At 44.7% G+C, this 21,433-nt stretch overlaps 1 protein-coding gene across 1 annotated transcript in view; it reads left to right on the forward strand.

Annotated features, from left to right (window-relative positions):
• The window catches only part of shtn1 (shootin 1), a gene marked incomplete at both ends in the record, with an annotated part of 28,540 nt that extends 15,082 nt beyond the window's left edge, over nt 1–13,458 (forward strand). Inside the window, 10 exons of the mRNA XM_079568421.1 lie at nt 2,700–2,860; nt 4,149–4,230; nt 4,293–4,387; nt 4,461–4,607; nt 5,792–5,945; nt 6,512–6,629; nt 6,719–6,804; nt 9,042–9,142; nt 13,205–13,255; nt 13,333–13,458. Coding sequence (XP_079424547.1) covers nt 2,700–2,860; nt 4,149–4,230; nt 4,293–4,387; nt 4,461–4,607; nt 5,792–5,945; nt 6,512–6,629; nt 6,719–6,804; nt 9,042–9,142; nt 13,205–13,255; nt 13,333–13,458 — 1,121 coding nt within the window. The remainder of the gene's footprint in view (nt 1–2,699; nt 2,861–4,148; nt 4,231–4,292; nt 4,388–4,460; nt 4,608–5,791; nt 5,946–6,511; nt 6,630–6,718; nt 6,805–9,041; nt 9,143–13,204; nt 13,256–13,332) is intronic.
• Between the last annotated feature and the right edge of the window lie 7,975 nt (nt 13,459–21,433).

Below are 21,433 nucleotides of genomic sequence, written 5' to 3' on the forward strand. Positions count from 1 at the left end.
AGGATGAAGCTGCGGTGAGTGTTTTTACTCTGCGGTGAAAGGATGAAGCTGTGGTGAGTGTTTTTACCCTGCAGTGAAAGGATGAAGCTGTGGTGAGTGTTTTTACTCTGCAGTGAAAGGATGAAGCTGCGGTGAGTGTTTTTACCCTGCAGTGAAAGGATGAAGCTGTGGTGAGTGTTTTTACTCTGCGGTGAAAGGATGAAGCTGTGGTGAGTGTTTTTACCCTGCAGTGAAAGGATGAAGCTGCGGTGAGTGTTTTTACTCTGCGGTGAAAGGATGAAGCTGTGGTGAGTGTTTTTACTCTGCGGTGAAAGGATGAAGCTGTGGTGAGTGTTTTTACCCTGCGGTGAAAGGATGAAGCTGTGGTGAGTGTTTTTCCTCTGCGGTGAAAGGATGAAGCTGCGGTGAGTGTTTTTACTCTGCAGTGAAAGGATGAAGCTGTGGTGAGTGTTTTTCCTCTGCAGTGAAAGGATGAAGCTGTGGTGAGTGTTTTTCCTCTGCAGTGAAAGGATGAAGCTGTGGTGAGTGTTTTTCCCCTGCAGTGAAAGGATGAAGCTGCGGTGAGTGTTTTTACTCTGCAGTGAAAGGATGAAGCTGTGGTGAGTGTTTTTCCTCTGCAGTGAAAGGATGAAGCTGTGGTGAGTGTTTTTCCTCTGCAGTGAAAGGATGGAGCTGTGGTGAGTGTTTTTACTCTGCAGTGAAAGGATGAAGCTGTGGTGAGTGTTTTTACCCTGCAGTGAAAGGATGAAGCTGCGGTGAGTGTTTTTCCTCTGCAGTGAAAGGATGAAGCTGCGGTGAGTGTTTTTCCTCTGCGGTGAAAGGATGAAGCTGTGGTGAGTGTTTTTCCTCTGCAGTGAAAGGATGAAGCTGTGGTGAGTGTTTTTCCCCTGCAGTGAAAGGATGAAGCTGTGGTGAGTGTTTTTCCTCTGCAGTGAAAGGATGAAGCTGTGGTGAGTGTTTTTACCCTGCAGTGAAAGGATGAAGCTGTGGTGAGTGTTTTTACCCTGCAGTGAAAGGATGAAGCTGTGGTGAGTGTTTTTCCCCTGCAGTGAAAGGATGAAGCTGTGGTGAGTGTTTTTCCCCTGCAGTGAAAGGATGAAGCTGCGGTGAGTGTTTTTCCTCTGCAGTGAAAGGATGAAGCTGTGGTGAGTGTTTTTCCTCTGCAGTGAAAGGATGAAGCTGCGGTGAGTGTTTTTCCTCTGCAGTGAAAGGATGAAGCTGTGGTGAGTGTTTTTACCCTGCAGTGAAAGGATGAAGCTGTGGTGAGTGTTTTTCCTCTGCAGTGAAAGGATGGAGCTGTGGTGAGTGTTTTTCCCCTGCAGTGAAAGGATGAAGCTGCGGTGAGTGTTTTTCCTCTGCAGTGAAAGGATGAAGCTGTGGTGAGTGTTTTTCCTCTGCGGTGAAAGGATGAAGCTGTGGTGAGTGTTTTTACTCTGCAGTGAAAGGATGAAGCTGTGGTGAGTGTTTTTACTCTGCAGTGAAAGGATGAAGCTGTGGTGAGTGTTTTTACTCTGCAGTGAAAGGATGAAGCTGTGGTGAGTGTTTTTACCCTGCAGTGAAAGGATGAAGCTGCGGTGAGTGTTTTTACTCTGCAGTGAAAGGATGAAGCTGTGGTGAGTGTTTTTACTCTGCAGTGAAAGGATGAAGCTGTGGTGAGTGTTTTTCCTCTGCAGTGAAAGGATGGAGCTGTGGTGAGTGTTTTTCCCCTGCAGTGAAAGGATGAAGCTGCGGTGAGTGTTTTTCCTCTGCAGTGAAAGGATGAAGCTGTGGTGAGTGTTTTTACTCTGCAGTGAAAGGATGAAGCTGTGGTGAGTGTTTTTACCCTGCAGTGAAAGGATGAAGCTGCGGTGAGTGTTTTTACTCTGCAGTGAAAGGATGAAGCTGTGGTGAGTGTTTTTCCCCTGCAGTGAAAGGATGAAGCTGCGGTGAGTGTTTTTCCTCTGCGGTGAAAGGATGAAGCTGTGGTGAGTGTTTTTACCCTGCAGTGAAAGGATGAAGCTGCGGTGAGTGTTTTTCCTCTGCGGTGAAAGGATGAAGCTGTGGTGAGTGTTTTTACTCTGCAGTGAAAGGATGAAGCTGCGGTGAGTGTTTTTCCTCTGCGGTGAAAGGATGAAGCTGTGGTGAGTGTTTTTACCCTGCAGTGAAAGGATGAAGCTGTGGTGAGTGTTTTTACCCTGCAGTGAAAGGATGAAGCTGCGGTGAGTGTTTTTCCTCTGCAGTGAAAGGATGAAGCTGTGGTGAGTGTTTTTACTCTGCAGTGAAAGGATGAAGCTGCGGTGAGTGTTTTTCCTCTGCGGTGAAAGGATGAAGCTGTGGTGAGTGTTTTTACCCTGCAGTGAAAGGATGAAGCTGTGGTGAGTGTTTTTACTCTGCAGTGAAAGGATGAAGCTGCGGTGAGTGTTTTTACCCTGCAGTGAAAGGATGAAGCTGCGGTGAGTGTTTTTCCTCTGCAGTGAAAGGATGAAGCTGCGGTGAGTGTTTTTACTCTGCAGTGAAAGGATGAAGCTGCGGTGAGTGTTTTTCCTCTGCAGTGAAAGGATGAAGCTGTGGTGAGTGTTTTTACTCTGCAGTGAAAGGATGAAGCTGTGGTGAGTGTTTTTACTCTGCAGTGAAAGGATGAAGCTGTGGTGAGTGTTTTTCCTCTGCAGTGAAAGGACGAAGCTGTGCGTTTCCTGACCCTGTGTGTCTGTCTCCTCCAGGCCTGCAGGGGGAGCTGGAGCTGCTGCGTCAGGACAAAGCCAGGAGCCAGAGGGAGCTGCAGGAGCTGGGGGCGGAGCTGCAGGAGCTGGGGGCGGAGCTGCAGGAGCTGAGGGCGGAGCTGCAGGAGCTGAGGGCGGAGCTGGAGTCCACCAGAGAGCAGGTCCTGGGAAGGCCGTGGGAACCCGGGGTGCTGAGGGGGCTGCAGCGCCCCCTGGTGGAGGCAATATTAACCTCTTACCTTCCACCTGAACAGAGCACTTTCTCTCCAGTTTGGTTTTACCCAAATGTAAAAGCTTATTGGAAAAAGTGTTAAAAACAAAACAAAAAAGGAAGCGACAAAAATGTGACAAAAAACAATAAAAAATGTGACCAAAAAAATCCCAACAAAAATGTGACAAAAAATGATAAAAAATTAACAAAAAATAAATGAAAAATTGACAAAAAACAATAAAAAATGTGACAAAAAAAATCCCAACAAAAATGTGACAAAAAATGATAAAAAATTAACAAAAAATAAATGAAAAATTGACAAAAAACAATAAAAAATGTGACAAAAAAATTATAAAAAATTGACAAAAAATATAAATAAAAAAGTGAAAATGTGACAAAGAAATGTGACAAAAAACAATAAAAATGTGACAAAAATATAAATAAAAAATGTGACAAAAAACAATAAAAAATGTGACAAAAAACAATAAAAATGTGACAAAAATATAAATAAAAAATGTGACAAAAAACAATAAAAAATTTGACAAAAAAACCCCAACAAAAATGTGACAAAAAATGATAAAAAATTGACAAAAAATAAATGAAATATTGACAATAAATAATACAAATGTGACAAAAAACAATAAAAAATGTGACAAAAATATAAATAAAAAAGTGAAAATGTGACAAAAAAAATGTGACAAAAAACAATAAAAAATGTGACCAAAAAAATCCCAACGAAAATGTTACATACAATGATACAAAAAATGGACAAAAAATAATACAACCCCCCCCCAAAAAATGTGACAAAAAATTATAAAAAATTGACAAAAATATAAATAAAAAAGTGAAAATTTAACAAAAAATTATACAAATGTGACAAAAAAATGTGACAAAAAATAAATGAAAAATTGACAAAAAACAATAATAAATGTGACAAAAAAACAACAACAAAAATGTGACAAAAAATTATTAAAAAATGTGACAAAAAATAAATAAAAATGTGACAAAAAACAACAAAAATGTGTCAAACTCTGGCAAATATGAGATGAAAAAGAATGTGAAAAAGTGACAACAAGAGGGTAAGAGGTTAATAAATAGGAAATATGCGCAGGAAAAGCGTTTTGGGGGTACATTTTTGTCTCTCAGCACCCCCTAACTAAAACATCTTGCCACGGCTCTGGGCATCCGACTCAGGTCCATCTGAACGTGAATAAAGCAACTCCTCTCTGTTTCTGCAGCTGCTGAAGGAGAAGCACGACAACACCCTGCTGATCTCCGAGAAGGTCCAGCTCAACAAACTCCTCAGCAGCTACAACAGAGGTCAGAGCCGGACCTTCTGAGCCCGTCACGTGACCTCGGTTTCACCCGTGTGTTTGCTTCAGTGTCGTTGTTTGCGTTGGAGGAGTTCGAGGAGCTGCAGTCGGACCTGGATCTGGAGAAGAACCTGAGGACCGAGGCCGAGAGCTTCGCACGAGAGGTCACGATCCGTCCGGGTAACATCTACAGATCCACAAACACGGGCAGATGTTGACGGGTCTGAACTCTTGCAGATGTTCGTGGAGCAGAAGAAGCTGAAGCGCCAGAGCCAGATCCTGATGCAGAGCTCGGCCCCGGACCAGGCCCTGAGCCAGGCCCTGGAGCAGGTCCAGAGACTGACGGGGGACTTGGAGAGAGAGAGACTGGAGCATCAGCTGCAGGTCGGTCCCAGAGAGGCCTCTGCAGATGATAAGAAGCGTCCGAATCGGGCTGTTGGTTAGGAAGGAGTTAGGGGGAGGAGCCTCAATGCTAGCTATCATAGCCACTTTAGCATAGGGACCTCTGATGCTAACTCACCGGTGATTAGGAGCTGTGTGCCGTCCCATAAGCCACTGCACTGTAATTCATGCAGTTCTTATATTTGAAGAGTTCCGTGGTGCTAGGCTAGTGCTAGGCTATGGTATCAGCTAGCCTGCATTAAAAACAGTCTGACCCGCTCCACAGAGCACCTGAGACAAATCACTTATAACACCAGACTAACCATATAAATGTCGAGAGAATCGTTTTTTTAACCTCTTAACTCCCACCTGAACCGAGTACATTTTCTCCAGTTTGGCTTTACCCCAATCCAAAAGCTTCTGGAAAAAAGGTGTGAAAATAGCGACAAAACTGAGACGAAAACAAGGATGAAAATATGAAAAGAGTGAGAAAAAATTGACGAAGAAGTGACAAAAAATGTACAAAAAATGCACAAAAAACGACAACAATTGTCAAAAATTTGACAAAAAAGTGATAAGAATTTGACCAAAAAATGCCAATAATTTGACGCAAAAGTGACACAAAAAAGTCATGAAAATTTGACAAAAATGAGACGACTGCCCAACAAAAAAAGTGATGAAAAAAAATCTGATGATGTGAGGAAAAAGATCAATTTAGTTTTGTAGATCTCAGCTTTCAAATGAGGGGTTACACTGGCCTACAGGATTTGGGTAAAGCTGAACTGGAAAAAATGCTCTCGGTTCAGGCGGGAGTTAAGAGGTTAAGAAAAAAATATCTCCAGAAATCAACAACACTCTGGATAACTAGGAAATGAGGCCCTTTGTCAAAAAATCCTGAAATATCCCTTTAAATTTATTTATTTGGACACTATTGTTGCATATGCAGTACAGAAGGGGGCGATATGAGCTTTTGTCAGTCTGCCAATAACCTTACAGAAGAAGAACAGCAGCTGTTGGTGATTTCACTTCCCCTGGGTAAGAACGGTCGAATTGGGCAAATGCTGCTGAAGCTCTAGTTCACTAACTGCACAGATCTAACAGTCGACCCCATGAAAGGTCAAAGGTCAGGAGGGTTTTTCTGATTTATGAGGCCGCTGTCCTGACATTCACACGCGTGTGCTCCGCAGGTCACGGCCCTGGAGCAGCGTCTCTCCTGCAGTGACCAGCAGAGGGAGCAGCAGAGTCTGAGGAGCCGCCTGCAGCTCATGGAGGAGCAGAAGGAGGAGACGTCCAAGCTGTGGTCCGCGTCCCGAGACGAGGCCAAGGATCTGCGGTTCACGGGTCAGTGACGGCAAACTACACGCTAATGCTAATGTTAGCGCTAGCGTCAAACACAGAGACGTCCTCCATGCTAATGTTAGCCTCAAACACAGAGACGTCCTCCATGCTAATGTTAGCCTCAAACACAGAGACGTCCTCCATGCTAATGTTAGCCCCAAACACAGAGACGTCCTCCATGCTAATGTTAGCTTTAGCCTCAAACACAGAGACGTCCTCCATGCTAATGTTAGCTTTAGCCTCAAACACAGAGACGTCCTCCATGCTAATGTTAGCATTAGCCACAAACACAGACGTCCTCCATGCTAATGTTAGCGTTAACCCCAAACACAGAGATGTCCTCCATGCTAATGTTAGCATTAGCCACAAACACAGACGTCCTCCATGCTAATGTTAGCGTTAGCCCCAAACACAGAGACGTCCTCCATGCTAATGTTAGCCCAAACTACACGGACCTAAACTACTTCTTGACTGCAGCTCACAGCCTGTAGGCCAGAGTCTCATTTGAAAGCTAAGACCTGATCTTTCCTTACGTTGTTGCTGCGTTCTTGTCACTTTCTTGGATCCAGTGGAGGAGCTGCAGAAGAAGATCCAGACTCTGTCCAACCCTGCGCCTGGACCCCCCCCGCCTCCGCCCCCCCCTCCGCCGCCGCCTCCCCCCTCGGCGCCGCTGCTTAACCCCCTCAGGTAACTCCCCCCCCCCCCGGGCTCCAGGGGGCGCACTCCAAGCATGTGAAGTAACCCCCCCCCCCCCCCCCCTTCCCGTCCTGTTGCAGCTCCCTCCTGGCTCTGATGAGGAAGAAGAAGGACGTGAGCGCGGACATCCCTCTGACCCCACAGGACACGCCCCCCGACCCCACAGGTCAGTCAGACGCCCTCACGCCCCCCCAGACGTCCTCCATGCTAATGTTAGCATCAGCCCCAAACACAGAGACGTCCTCCATGCTAATGTTAGCCTCAAACACAGAGACGTCCTCCATGCTAATGTTAGAGTTAGCCTCAAACACAGAGACATCCTCCATGCTAATGTTAGCGTTAGCCCTAAACACAGAGACGTCCTCCATGCTAATGTTAGCCTCACACACAGAGACGTCCTCCATGCTAATGTTAGCCTCAAACACAGAGACGTCCTCCATGCTAATGTTAGCCTCAAACACAGAGACGTCCTCCATGCTAATGTTAGCCTCAAACACAGAGACTTCCTCCATGCTAATGTTAGCGTTAGCCTCAAACACAGAGACGTCCTCCATGCTAATGTTAGCCTCACACACAGAGACGTCCTCCATGCTAATGTTAGCCTCAAACACAGAGACGTCCTCCATGCTAATGTTAGCCTCAAACACAGAGACGTCTTCCATGCTAATGTTAGAGTTAGCCTCAAAAACAGAGACGTCCTCCATGCTAATGTTAGCCTCAAACACAGAGACGTCCTCCATGCTAATGTTAGCCTCAAACACAGAGACGTCCTCCATGCTAATGTTAGCCTCAAACACAGAGACGTCCTCCATGCTAATGTTAGCGTTAGCCTCAAACACAGAGACTTGCTCCATGCTAATGTTAGTGTTAGCCTCAAACACAGAGACGTCCTCCATGCTAATGCTAGCGTTAGCCTCAAACACAGAGACTTGCTCCATGCTAATGTTAGTGTTAGCCTCAAACACAGAGACGTCCTCCATGCTAATGCTAGCGTTAGCCTCAAACACAGACGTCCTCCATGCTAATGTTAGCGTTAGCCTCAAACACAGACGTCCTCCATGCTAATGTTAGCGTTAGCCTCAAACACAGACGTCCTCCATGCTAATGCTAGCGTTAGCCTCAAACACAGAGACGTCCTCCATGCTAATGTTAGCCTCACACACAGAGACGTCCTCCATGCTAATGTTAGCCTCAAACACAGAGACGTCCTCCATGCTAATGTTAGAGTTAGCCTCAAACACAGAGACATCCTCCATGCTAATGTTAGCGTTAGCCCTAAACACAGAGACGTCTTCCATGCTAATGTTAGCCTCACACACAGAGACGTCCTCCATGCTAATGTTAGAGTTAGCCTCAAACACAGAGACATCCTCCATGCTAATGTTAGCGTTAGCCCTAAACACAGAGACGTCTTCCATGCTAATGTTAGCCTCAAACACAGAGACGTCCTCCATGCTAATGTTAGCGCTAGCCTCAAACACAGAGACATCCTCCATGCTAATGTTAGCGTTAGCCCTAAACACAGAGACGTCTTCCATGCTAATGTTAGCCTCAAACACAGAGACATCCTCCATGCTAATGTTAGCGTTAGCCCTAAACACAGAGACGTCCTCCATGCTAATGTTAGCCTCAAACACAGAGACGTCCTCCATGCTAATGTTAGAGTTAGCCTCAAACACAGAGACATCCTCCATGCTAATGTTAGCGTTAGCCCTAAACACAGAGACGTCTTCCATGCTAATGTTAGCCTCAAACACAGAGACATCCTCCATGCTAATGTTAGCGTTAGCCCTAAACACAGAGACGTCCTCCATGCTAATGTTAGCCTCAAACACAGAGACGTCCTCCATGCTAATGTTTGAGTTAGCCTCAAACACAGAGACATCCTCCATGCTAATGTTAGCATCAGCCCCAAACACAGAGACATCCTCCATGCTAATGTTAGAGTTAGCCTCAAACACAGAGACATCCTCCATGCTAATGTTAGCGTTAGCCCTAAACACAGAGACGTCTTCCATGCTAATGTTAGCCTCAAACACAGAGACATCCTCCATGCTAATGTTAGCGTTAGCCCTAAACACAGAGACGTCCTCCATGCTAATGTTAGCCTCAAACACAGAGACGTCCTCCATGCTAATGTTAGAGTTAGCCTCAAACACAGAGACATCCTCCATGCTAATGTTAGCGTTAGCCCTAAACACAGAGACGTCCTCCATGCTAATGTTAGCGTTAGCCCTAAACACAGAGACGTCCTCCATGCTAATGTTAGCCTCAAACACAGAGACGTCCTCCCCTCCAGACATGTGGGGAAAATGGAATAAACTGAGCGGAAAGTTTGGCAAAAACAAGAAATTAAATAAGAAAAAACAATTATAAGTGGATTTTGAACTCATGTTTCTCCAGTGGACGTTCGGCAGCAGGCGGTGGACGAGATGATGCAGAGGATCAAGAGAGGAGTCCAGCTCAGACCCGTCAACCAATCAGCTTCCAGAGCCAGGAGACAGGTGAGGATAACAACCAATCAGCTTCAAGAGCCGGGAGACAGGTGAGGATAACAACCAATCAGCTTCAAGAGACACGAGACAGGTGAGGATAACAACCAATCAGCTTCAAGAGCCGGGAGACAGGTGAGGATAACAACCAATCAGCTTCAAGAGCCAGGAGACAGGTGAGGATAACAACCAATCAGCTTCAAGAGCCGGGAGACAGGTGAGGATAACAACCAATCAGCTTCAAGAGCCAGGAGACAGGTGAGGATAACAACCAATCAGCTTCAAGAGCCAGGAGACAGGTGAGGATAACAACCAATCAGCTTCAAGAGACACGAGACAGGTGAGGATAACAACCAATCAGCTTCAAGAGCCGGGAGACAGGTGAGGATAACAACCAATCAGCTTCAAGAGACACGAGACAGGTGAGGATAACAACCAATCAGCTTCAAGAGCCGGGAGACAGGTGAGGATAACAACCAATCAGCTTCAAGAGCCAGGAGACAGGTGAGGATAACAACCAATCAGCTTCAAGAGCCAGGAGACAGGTGAGGATAACAACCAATCAGCTTCAAGAGCCAGGAGACAGGTGAGGATAACAACCAATCAGCTTCAAGGGCCAGGAGACAGGTGAGGAAAACAACCAATCAGCTTCAAGAGTCAGGAGACAGGTGAGGATAACAACCAATCAGCTTCAAGAGACAGGAGACAGGTGAGGAAAACAACCAATCAGCTTTAAGAGCCAGGAGACAGGTGAGGATAACAACCAATCAGCTTCAAGAGCCAGGAGACAGGTGAGGGAAACAACCAATCAGCTCCAAGAGACAGGAGACAGGTGAGGGAAACAACCAATCAGCTTCAAGAGCCAGGAGACAGGTGAGGGAAACAACCAATCAGCTTCAAGAGACAGGAGACAGGTGAGGGAAACAACCAATCAGCTTCAAGAGACAGGAGACAGGTGAGGAAAACAACCAATCAGCTTTAAGAGCCAGGAGACAGGTGAGGATAACAACCAATCAGCTTCAAGAGCCAGGAGACAGGTGAGGAAAACAACCAATCAGCTTTAAGAGCCAGGAGACAGGTGAGGATAACAACCAATCAGCTTCAAGAGCCAGGAGACAGGTGAGGGAAACAACCAATCAGCTCCAAGAGACAGGAGACAGGTGAGGGAAACAACCAATCAGCTTCAAGAGCCAGGAGACAGGTGAGGGAAACAACCAATCAGCTTCAAGAGCCAGGAGACAGGTGAGGGAAACAACCAATCAGCTTCAAGAGACAGGAGACAGGTGAGGAAAACAACCAATCAGCTTTAAGAGCCAGGAGACAGGTGAGGATAACAACCAATCAGCTTCAAGAGCCAGGAGACAGGTGAGGAAAACAACCAATCAGCTTCAAGAGTCAGGAGACAGGTGAGGATAACAACCAATCAGCTTCAAGAGACAGGAGACAGGTGAGGAAAACAACCAATCAGCTTCAAGAGTCAGGAGACAGGTGAGGAAAACAACCAATCAGCTTCAAGAGCCAGGAGACAGGTGAGGATAACAACCAATCAGCTTCAAGAGCCGGGAGACAGGTGAGGGAAACAACCAATCAGCTTCAAGAGCCGGGAGACAGGTGAGGAAAACAACCAATCAGCTTCAAGAGCTGGGAGACAGGTGAGGGTAACAACCAATCAGCTTCCAGAGCCAGGAGACAGGTGAGGGAAACAACCAATCAGCTTCAAGAGCCGGGAGACAGGTGAGGGAAACAACCAATCAGATTCAAGAGCCAAGAGACAGGTGAGGATAACAACCAATCAGCTTCAAGAGCCAGGAGACAGGTGAGGGAAACAACCAATCAGCTTCAAGAGCCGGGAGACAGGTGAGGGAAACAACCAATCAGATTCAAGAGCCAAGAGACAGGTGAGGATAACAACCAATCAGCTTCAAGAGCCAGGAGACAGGTGAGGGAAACAACCAATCAGCTTCAAGAGCCGGGAGACAGGTGAGGATAACAACCAATCAGCTTCAAGAGCCAGGAGACAGGTGAGGAAAACAACCAATCAGCTTCAAGAGCTGGGAGACAGGTGAGGGTAACAACCAATCAGCTTCCAGAGCCAGGAGACAGGTGAGGGAAACAACCAATCAGCTTCAAGAGCCGGGAGACAGGTGAGGGAAACAACCAATCAGCTTCAAGAGCCGGGAGACAGGTGAGGGAAACAACCAATCAGATTCAAGAGCCAAGAGACAGGTGAGGATAACAACCAATCAGCTTCAAGAGCTGGGAGACAGGTGAGGGAAACAACCAATCAGCTTCAAGAGCCAGGAGACAGGTGAGGGAAACAACCAATCAGATTCAAGAGCCAAGAGACAGGTGAGGATAACAACCAATCAGCTTCAAGAGCCAGGAGACAGGTGAGGGAAACAACCAATCAGCTTCAAGAGCCGGGAGACAGGTGAGGGAAACAACCAATCAGCTTCAAGAGCCGGGAGACAGGTGAGGGAAACAACCAATCAGATTCAAGAGCCAAGAGACAGGTGAGGATAACAACCAATCAGCTTCAAGAGCTGGGAGACAGGTGAGGGAAACAACCAATCAGCTTCAAGAGCCGGGAGACAGGTGAGGAAAACAACCAATCAGCTTCAAGAGCCAGGAGACAGGTGAGGGAAACAACCAATCAGCTTCAAGAGCCGGGAGACAGGTGAGGGAAACAACCAATCAGATTCAAGAGCCAAGAGACAGGTGAGGATAACAACCAATCAGCTTCAAGAGCCAGGAGACAGGTGAGGGAAACAACCAATCAGATTCAAGAGCCAAGAGACAGGTGAGGATAACAACCAATCAGCTTCAAGAGCCAGGAGACAGGTGAGGGAAACAACCAATCAGCTTCAAGAGCCGGGAGACAGGTGAGGGAAACAACCAATCAGATTCAAGAGCCAAGAGACAGGTGAGGATAACAACCAATCAGCTTCAAGAGCCAGGAGACAGGTGAGGGAAACAACCAATCAGATTCAAGAGCTGGGAGACAGGTGAGGGAAACAACCAATCAGCTTCAAGAGCCAGGAGACAGGTGAGGGAAACAACCAATCAGATTCAAGAGCCAAGAGACAGGTGAGGGAAACAACCAATCAGCTTCAAGAGCCAGGAGACAGGTGAGGGAAACAACCAATCAGATTCAAGAGCCAGGAGACAGGTGAGGGAAACAACCAATCAGATTCAAGAGCCAGGAGACAGGTGAGGGAAACAACCAATCAGCTTCAAGAGCCAGGAGACAGGTGAGGGAAACAACCAATCAGCTTCAAGAGCCGGGAGACAGGTGAGGGAAACAACCAATCAGCTTCAAGAGCCAGGAGACAGGTGAGGATAACAACCAATCAGCTTCAAGAGTCAGGAGACAGGTGAGGAAAACAACCAATCAGCTTCCAGAGCCAGGAGACAGGTGAGGATAACAACCAATCAGCTTCCAGAGCCAGGAGACAGGTGAGGAAAACAACCAATCAGCTTCCAGAGCCGGGAGACAGGTGAGGATAACAACCAATCAGCTTCAAGAGGCAGGAGACAGGTGAGGATAACAACCAATCAGCTTCAAGAGCCAAGAGACAGGTGAGGAAAACAACCAATCAGCTTCAAGAGCCGGGAGACAGGTGAGGACAACAACCAATCAGCTTCAAGAGCCGGGAGACAGGTGAGGACAACAACCAATCAGCTTCAAGAGCCGGGAGACAGGTGAGGACAACAACCAATCAGCTTCAAGAGCCAGGAGACAGGTGAGGAAAACAACCAATCAGCTTCAAGAGCCAAGAGACAGGTGAGGACAACAACCAATCAGCTTCAAGAGCCAAGAGACAGGTGAGGACAACAACCAATCAGCTTCAAGAGCCAGGAGACAGGTGAGGACAACAACCAATCAGCTTCAAGAGCCGGGAGACAGGTGAGGACAACAACCAATCAGCTTCAAGAGCCAAGAGACAGGTGAGGAAAACAACCAATCAGCTTCCAGAGCCAGGAGAACTTAGCTGAAGAACAAACTGAGCAGGTCACTTCTCCTCGAGGCTTCGTGGACCCGACTTCACGCTTCTCCTCGTGTTTTTGTTCCAGCTGGAGAAGAAAGCGTCCAGCTCTGCGATCCAGGAGCTCCGGGGCTTCATGGTAGGTCTCCCGGGTTTCCGAGCGTCCGGCGTTACCGCGGAAACGACTCACGGCGTCCGTTGCGTTTTTTTTTTCAGGACAACCTCAGCCGGAGCAGCCCCCGGACCAGAGGCCGGGACGAGTCCGAGGAGCGGGCCTCGGAGCTCAGCCAGGTTCTGCTGAGGAGACGAGGCGCGCTGGAGACTCAGGTCCAGAGGCTGTGAGGAGCAGGAGCGTCGTGGTGGATCAGCGTGAAGATGCAACAGCGAAACGAAGCAAAGTGAAACGGCCGAGACTGAAGAACTGAGAAGAACTGAATGATCTAATGGAACATACGTGCGATCATTAAGCTCTTAACTCCCGCCTGAACTGAGAGGATCTTTTTCCTCACGTCATCAGATATTTTTCCATCATTTTTTTTGTTGGGTTTTCAACTCATTTTTGTAACTTTTTTGTCATTTTTTTTGTCAAATTTTAATCACATTTTTGTCATTTTTTGGTCAATTATTTATCAATTTTTTTTTATTTTTTTTTTGGCACATTTTGTCATTTTTTTGTCAAATTTTTATCTTTTTTTTTTGTCATTTTTTTGTCATTTTTTTGTCACATTTTGTCAAATTTTAATCACATTTTTGTAAAAAAAAATTGTCACATTTTTGTCATTTTTTCGTCAATTATTTATCAATTTTTTGTCTTTTTTTGTCACATTTAGTCATTTTTTTGTCACATATTTGTCTTTTTTTTGGTAATTTTTTGTCACATTTTTTGTCACATTTTTTTGTCAATATTCATCAATTTTTTGTCATTTTTTGTCACATTTTGTCAAATTTTAAACACATTTTTGTCATTTTTGTGACATTTTTGCCACTTTTTCATAAATTTTTTGTCCCTTTTTTGTCAATGTTTTCTCACTTTTTTGTCACATTTCCATCATTGTTTTCATCTCAGTTTTGTTGCTATTTTCTCACCTTTTTTCCAGAAGCTTTTGGATTGGGGTAAAGCCAAACTGGAGAAAATGTGCTCGGTTCAGGCGGGAGTTAAGGGGTTAAAGGGACTATACGGAGTTTAAAAATGTTAAAATGAAGTGTTTTCCTACATGTTCCAGTCAGGGCCGGACTGGGACTGAGAACCAGCCCTGGACTCTGACCAGCCCGGCCCAAACTAGCGTAAATGCGACACTTCCACAAAGACCTGTGAACCTCTTACCCCCCGTATTAACCGAGAGCATTTTCTCCAGTTCGGCTTTACCCAAATCTAAAGGCTTCTTGACTGGAGAGCAACACTGTAACGCCTCATTTGTAAGATAATATCTAGAAAAGTGACGGTGACTTTTTGTTGCCGTATTTTTGTCATGTTTTCATCACTTTTTTGTCACTTTTTCATTGTTGTTTTTGTCTCAACAAAACAACAACAAAAAAGCCACACAAAAAAAAAGAAGAAAATGCGGCAACAACGCAACAAAACAGTTAGGATCAGTTGTGTTGGTCTTAGCTTTCAAATGAGGCGTTACACTGTGGCTCATGATGAGGGCGGGGGGTAAGAGGTTAAAACGCACATTATTATAATATTTAAACAGCTTTTTATTTGTTGTTAATTTACAATGACAAAGAGATCAAGTATTTTCTGTTGTTTATGGAACTTAGTAGTGGATTCAGTAACTAATCTAACGCGGTACAATTTCCAAACAGGTCATCAGATTAAAGTTACTTTTCCAAATCACTGCGTCACGGCTCCTTTTATTTAGAAAAGTGGGAAGCTGCTGCTATTTGAACTTAAAGAGGGGGTTTTCTGCTTTTTTCAGTCCCACAGCACCAGTCTATATCACACTACAATGATGACAAACCTTCTGTTGGTCTGTAAATGCAGTAAATTAGAATAACTGCCTTGTATAAAATGTCTCTCTCAAAATGGCTGTAGTGAATGTCTTGAAAATGGCCTCTGTCTCTTTAAGAACCTCTTAACTCCCGCCTGAACCGAGAGGATCTTTTTCCTCACGTCAGATTTTTTTGTCCATCATTTTTTTGTTGGGTATTTAACTCATTTTTTTCTCAATTTTTTCTCAATTTTTTGTCATTTTTTCTCAATTTTTTTTTAATTTTTTTGCTACATTTTGGTCTTTTTTTGGGTCAAATATTTATAAAATTTTTGTCATTTTTCGTCGATTTTTTATCACATTTTTGTCACATTTTTTGTCATTTCTTTGTAATTTTTTTGTCAAATATTTGTCATTTTTTGTCAAATTTTTGTCATTTTTTTGTCAAATTTTTTCACATTTTTGTCACATTTTGGTCATTTTTTGGTCGTTTTTTTTGTCAATTTTCTTTTAACATTTTTGTGACATTTTTGCCACTTTTTCATCACTTTTTTGTCACATTTCCATCATTGTTTTCGTCTCAGTTTTGTTGCTTTTTTCCAGAAGCTTTTGGATTGGGGTAAAGCCAAACTGGGAGAAAATGTGCTCAGTTCAGGTGGGAGTTAAGGGATTAAGAACCTCTGAGCCTTTCCGACACGCCCCCTCCACACGCTGTCTGTGGCATCAGTGGGGAGGGGGTTCTGCTGAGGAGCAGTGGTTGGTTACTCGGCTGGTGACGAAAGCTCGGAGGCGTCTCCAGGAGGTGGGGGCGTTCCTAGGAGGACTCAGGCAAACCTATCCCTAAAATGGCCGCCATCAGAGTTTTTACAGATGACTCAGAAATACGTGAATGTGCCAAGGCAACACTTCAGGCATGTTTTTAATGAGGGAGTGACAGAATAACATGATGGAAAGCTTGAAAAAGAAAATAAGACCCTATGTGAAAAATCCTGAAATATCCCTTTAATATAATCGACAGAACGTGGTGAAGGAGGCGAGAGCTTCACCAGGAGAGTCGTGTTTGTCCCTTTAACGTGTGAATCCTGAGAGTGGCTGCAGCGTCTGGAACGTGTCTGTAATGTGTCTGGAACGTGTCTGTAATGTGTCTGGAACGCCGGCTGTAAAAGGATGATTCAGCCACAAACGGTTTCACGCCAAACCCAGAGATTTGAGTGAAATGTTAAAATGTTGATTACTGTTGGGAATGTTTTGTGTTTGGCCGCTCGCTCTGAATGTCACGAAACACCGAAATATCTCTGCCAGAATCCGTCACGATGGGGGAAAAAAAACACACAATTTGTTCAAAGTAAAAATGTCAAATCGTTGCAAATGTTTCTCCGTTTGTTTTGCTGTTTGTGCCAGAGGAAAGTGCCGTGTTTATCACAGATCTGCCATTTTACACGTTCTTAACTTTAAACCAGTTCAAAGAGTTAAGATTATTCCCACAATCACAAAGTATTGAAGAAGTTTGAAGAAGAATTGTTGTTTCTTCGTGAGGAGCGTCAGCACGAACAGAAGCTCACACATAAACTCCAGACCCGACGGGAACTGGACTCTGGAGGATTTACTAGTCTCGCCAACCAGACTTTACAGAAGAGGCTCTGGCAACACTCGCGCTTTCAAAGGAAGTGACGCAGCGATGTGGAGCCGACCGACCAATCAGAGCAGCTCCCTGAACGTCACGTTGTTGCGCCTTCGTTTTGTAGTTTTTCAACACAAGCTTCACGTAATGCTCCGTATGCTTGTGTTCTTACGTTTTTCTGACATAAACGACAGAAGTCATTTACTGAACTCCGTGTGGCGCTGTTTCTGTCGCTGTTTCTGTCGTCACATCCGCTTTGTTCTCATTGGCTGCGCTTCGGTCGTCCCACATTAGTCCCGCCTCCAGCAGTAGCTTTTCTACGACAGGGTCGCCAGACTAGTCTCCTGTTTATTAATGGATAAACATCGGAGATTAGTCTGGAGCCAGGCTATGGATTTACAGCAGACGACACTTAGACAGGAAGTGCATCACTGCCACCTACTGGACCAAATTACTAAAAGAAATATAAATCTACAAGACCTGCTCCTTCTGCCACTGAAAGAGCTGCTCAGCTCCTCTACAGTCCCGTGCAGTGGGTGGGAGGTGTTGTCCATGATGGAGGTGAGCTTGGCTAACACCCTCCTGTCCCCCAGGGGGCAGCACAGGACGGAGCTGACCCGCTCTGTGTGGCCCGGGGCCCAGCACACGGCAGCGTAGTGGAGAGGAGAGGCCACAGAGTCTTAAACAGTCCTGACTCAGAAGGACCTCAGTCTCTACAGAAGGACCTCAGTCTCCTCAGAAGGACCTCAGTCTCCTCTGAAGGACCTCAGTCTCCTCTGAAGGACCTCAGTCCCCTCAGAAGGACCTCAGTCTCCTCAGAAGGACCTCAGTCTCCTCTGAAGGACCTCAGTCTCCTCAGAAGGACCTCAGTCTAAAGGACCTCAGTCTCCTCTGAAGGACCTCAGTCTAAAGGACCTCAGTCTAAAGGACCTCAGTCTCCTCTGAAGGACCTCAGTCTCCTCTGAAGGACCTCAGTCTCCTCTGAAGGACCTCAGTCTCTTCTGAAGGACCTCAGTCTCCTCTGAATGACCTCAGTCTCCTCTGAAGGACCTCAGTCTCTTCTGAAGGACCTCAGTCTCCTCTGAAGGATCTCAGTCTCCTCTGAAGGACCTCAGTCTCTTCTGAAGGACCTCAGTCTAAAGGACCTCAGACTCTTCTGAAGGACCTCAGTCTCCTCTGAAGGACCTCAGTCTCCTCTGAAGGACCTCAGTCTCCTCTGAAGGACCTCAGTCTCCTCTGAAGGACCTCAGTCTCTTCTGAAGGACCTCAGTCTCTTCTGAAGGACCTCAGTCTAAAGGACCTCAGACTCTTCTGAAGGACCTCAGTCTCCTCTGAAGGACCTCAGTCTCCTCTGAAGGACCTCAGTCTCCTCTGAAGGACCTCAGTCTCCTCTGAAGGACCTCAGTCTCTTCTGAAGGACCTCAGTCTCCTCTGAAGGACCTCAGTCTCCTCTGAATGACCTCAGTCTCCTCTGAAGGACCTCAGTCTCCTCTGAAGGACCTCAGTCTCCTCTGAAGGACCTCAGTCTCCTCTGAAGGACCTCAGTCTCTTCTGAAGGACCTCAGTCTCCTCAGAAGGACCTCAGTCTCCTCAGAAGGACCTCAGTCTCCTCAGAAGGCGGAGGCGACTCTGGACCTTCTTGTTCAGGGCGTTGGTCCAGTTTACTGTTGAGGTGAACACCCAGGTACTTGAAACTGTCCACCTCCTCAGTGTCCTCCCCCTGGATGTTCAGCGGTGTGGGCGGCAGTGACTTCCTCCTGAAGTCGATCACCATCTTCTTCCACATCTTCTCGCTCTTTTACTTTCTCCACAGCCTCAGCAAATGTTACTTGACTTTCCAACCTGATCTTAAGCACTTTTCCTTCATGTTTAATGACCTCACCCCATGATCTCCGTTGCAATGAATGAATTAAAGTTCCAGTTCATCTTTGTCTGAACGTTTCTCCACAGATCACACTGTAAAACATCTCACTAGCGGCGGGAGCAAGAGTGGACTAAGAGACACGCTGCATTTTAAATTGAGCTCCATTATTATTATTATTATTATTATTATTATTATTATTATTATCATTATTATTATCATTATTATTATTATTATTATTATTATTATTATCATTCTCTTTATTGTTTAGCTGTTGTGACGTGGCGTGAACGCTGCCTCCGGTTAAAGCGATGAAGAAAACTCTCAGATAAACGACTCTATTGGACCAGAGCAGGAGCAGCGTTTCAAACTCTGAAAGCACTTCACTGAGTTTGTGACTAAAGCGTGACCTGGCGGCGGTGAGTGGGCGGCGGCCTGTGCTTCAACAGTCATCTCCATAATAATAACCCGCATGAATCATGATCGCTCCTAAAAACAGCCCCGCAGAGGAACTGACGGGTCCTGGGTCTTCACTGCAGAGGGGCCTGTTCCGTCTGTTCTAGTAGGTTCTAATATAGTAATAGTAATAGTAATAGTAATAGTAATAGTAATAGTAATAGTAATAGTAATAGTAATAGTAATAGAAATAGCAATAGCAATAGTAATAGTTTGGGTAATATGGAAGTATCGAAAGCAGGAACCCCCCATTTCTGTGATGTTTATAGTTTCACTTCCTGATTGGACTCTGACAGGAAGTGACACAGATGAAGGTAAACCATTTAACCTCTTAACCCCCGCCTGAACCGAGAGGATCTTTTTCCTCACGTCATCACATTTTTTTGTTGGGTATTCAACTCATTTTTGTAACTTTTTTGTCATTTTTTTGTCATTTTGTCATAAATTTTAATCACATTTTTTTGTATTTTTTTTTGTCATTTTTTGGTCATTTTTGTCATTTTTTTTTTTTTTTTTGTCAAATATTTATCATATTTTTGTAATTTTTTTGTCACATTTTTTTCATTTTTTTGTCAATTTTTAATAAAATTTTTGTCATTTGTTTTTTTACACTTTGGTCATTTTTTGTCACATTTTTGTCATTTTTTTGTCATTTTTTTGTCATTTTTTGTCATTTTTTGTCTTTTTTGTCTTTTTTGTCTTTTTTGTAATTTTTTTGTAATTTTTTTGTAATTTTTTTGTAATTTTTTTGTAATTTTTTTGTAATTTTTTTGTAATTTTTTTGTAATTTTTTTTTCAAATATTTATCACATTTTAGTAATTTTTTTGTTACATTCTGGACATTTTTTTGTCATATTTTTGAAATTTTTTTGGTCATTTTCTGTCACATTTTTGCCATTTATTCGTCCATTTTTTGTCAATTTCTTGTGACATTTTTGCCACTTTTTCATCAATTTTTCGTCATTTTTTTGTCAATGTTTTCTCACTTTTTTGTCACATTTCCATCATTGTTTTCGTCTCATTTTTGTTGCTATTTTCACAGCTTTTTTCCAGAAGCTTTTGGATTGGGGTAAAGCCAAACTGGAGAAAATGTGCTTGGTTCAGGCGGGAGTTAAGGGGTTAAACTGTTGCCGTGCCGACCATGTGAAGTCAATGGGAAACGAGTCAAACTGCTCTGAACTTTACCTTTATCTACGTCACTTCCTGTGAGCGGCTAAATCAAAATAAAAACTGAAATAAAACAATGATACGTTTGTTTAGTGGTGACGTCACAGCTGCACTTCCGGGTTCGCGTAGAACGACAAATATGCAAGAAAAAAATCTTAAAAACCACAATCAATGTTTGTGAAACTGCACAGTTACTTATCAGAACCATGAGCCAAACATGAACCTGCTGCTGTAAAAGTCACATTTACCAAAATCACTACATCCGGGTTAGTGGAGATAAATGCTAACGCTACGCTACGCTAACCCTGGAAGTAGCGACTTTAGTAAATATGACTTTAGAGGCAGGAGGTGTGGAATTTTTGGCTAATGAGTCTGAGAAATAAGTCGGTTCAGTAACTCTCCACTGAGTTTCAGAAATATTGATTGTTGTTTTTAAGAGTTTTTCATGTTTTTTTCTTGCATATTTGCGGGTCTGCTAGAACCAGAGGCGGAAGTCGTGACGTCACACTTCGAGGAACAGGCCACCGTTTTTACACACTGAGACATGTTCTTACCTTAGACGAGTTCATGTGTCTGGTCTTCACGCGTGTCCTCAGTCACGTAAACACAGACGACGTTAGCATTTAGCCTCTCCTCCTCTGTAGCTCCAAACCAGGTGAAGCTACCGAGCTCTTCCACGTTTTCACTATTTAAATATGGTTATGGCGTCCGCTAGAGATGCACGGGTCGGCTTTTTTTTTCCAACCCGACCCGCTGTAATTTAAACCCGACCCGGAGAAAAGCCTCTCAGTTTGCCGACCCGACCCGACCCGCGCACATTAAAAAACTGCTGCATGAGTCTCGCTGCAGCTGGATGTCACTCAAACGGGAGCGCGTCACGTGACCGCGAGTTTACAGGAGAATTAGCGCTTGATGCTTTGTTTTGCTTCTGCACCGCTGAGGAACCTTTGAAATCGCTCATGGACTTATCAGGAAACAAGGAGCAGAAACTATCATGAGACTTTACTTCCACCACGTCATGGACTAGTCTTTCTGTCAAAGTAAATGGAGTTTGGACTGAAGTGGAGCAGCTTTACCTGACGCTATGAAGTTGCTCCTCAGGTCAGTCAGATGCTGTGTCTTTTATATTAGTTTCACCTTGTTCTTCTTGTTGATGCATTACTTTCATCACATGTGCGTGTCATTATGTGCTCGGGCTATTGTGACGCATTTGTAGCGGTGATCAAAGTCATACAGAAGCGATCGTCCAGGTGACGTCTAAACATAACATGCTATGGCACG

The sequence above is a fragment of the Gobius niger genome (genome assembly GCF_951799975.1).
Source record: "Gobius niger genome assembly, chromosome: 12".
NCBI classification, from domain to species: Eukaryota; Metazoa; Chordata; class Actinopteri; order Gobiiformes; family Gobiidae; genus Gobius; species Gobius niger.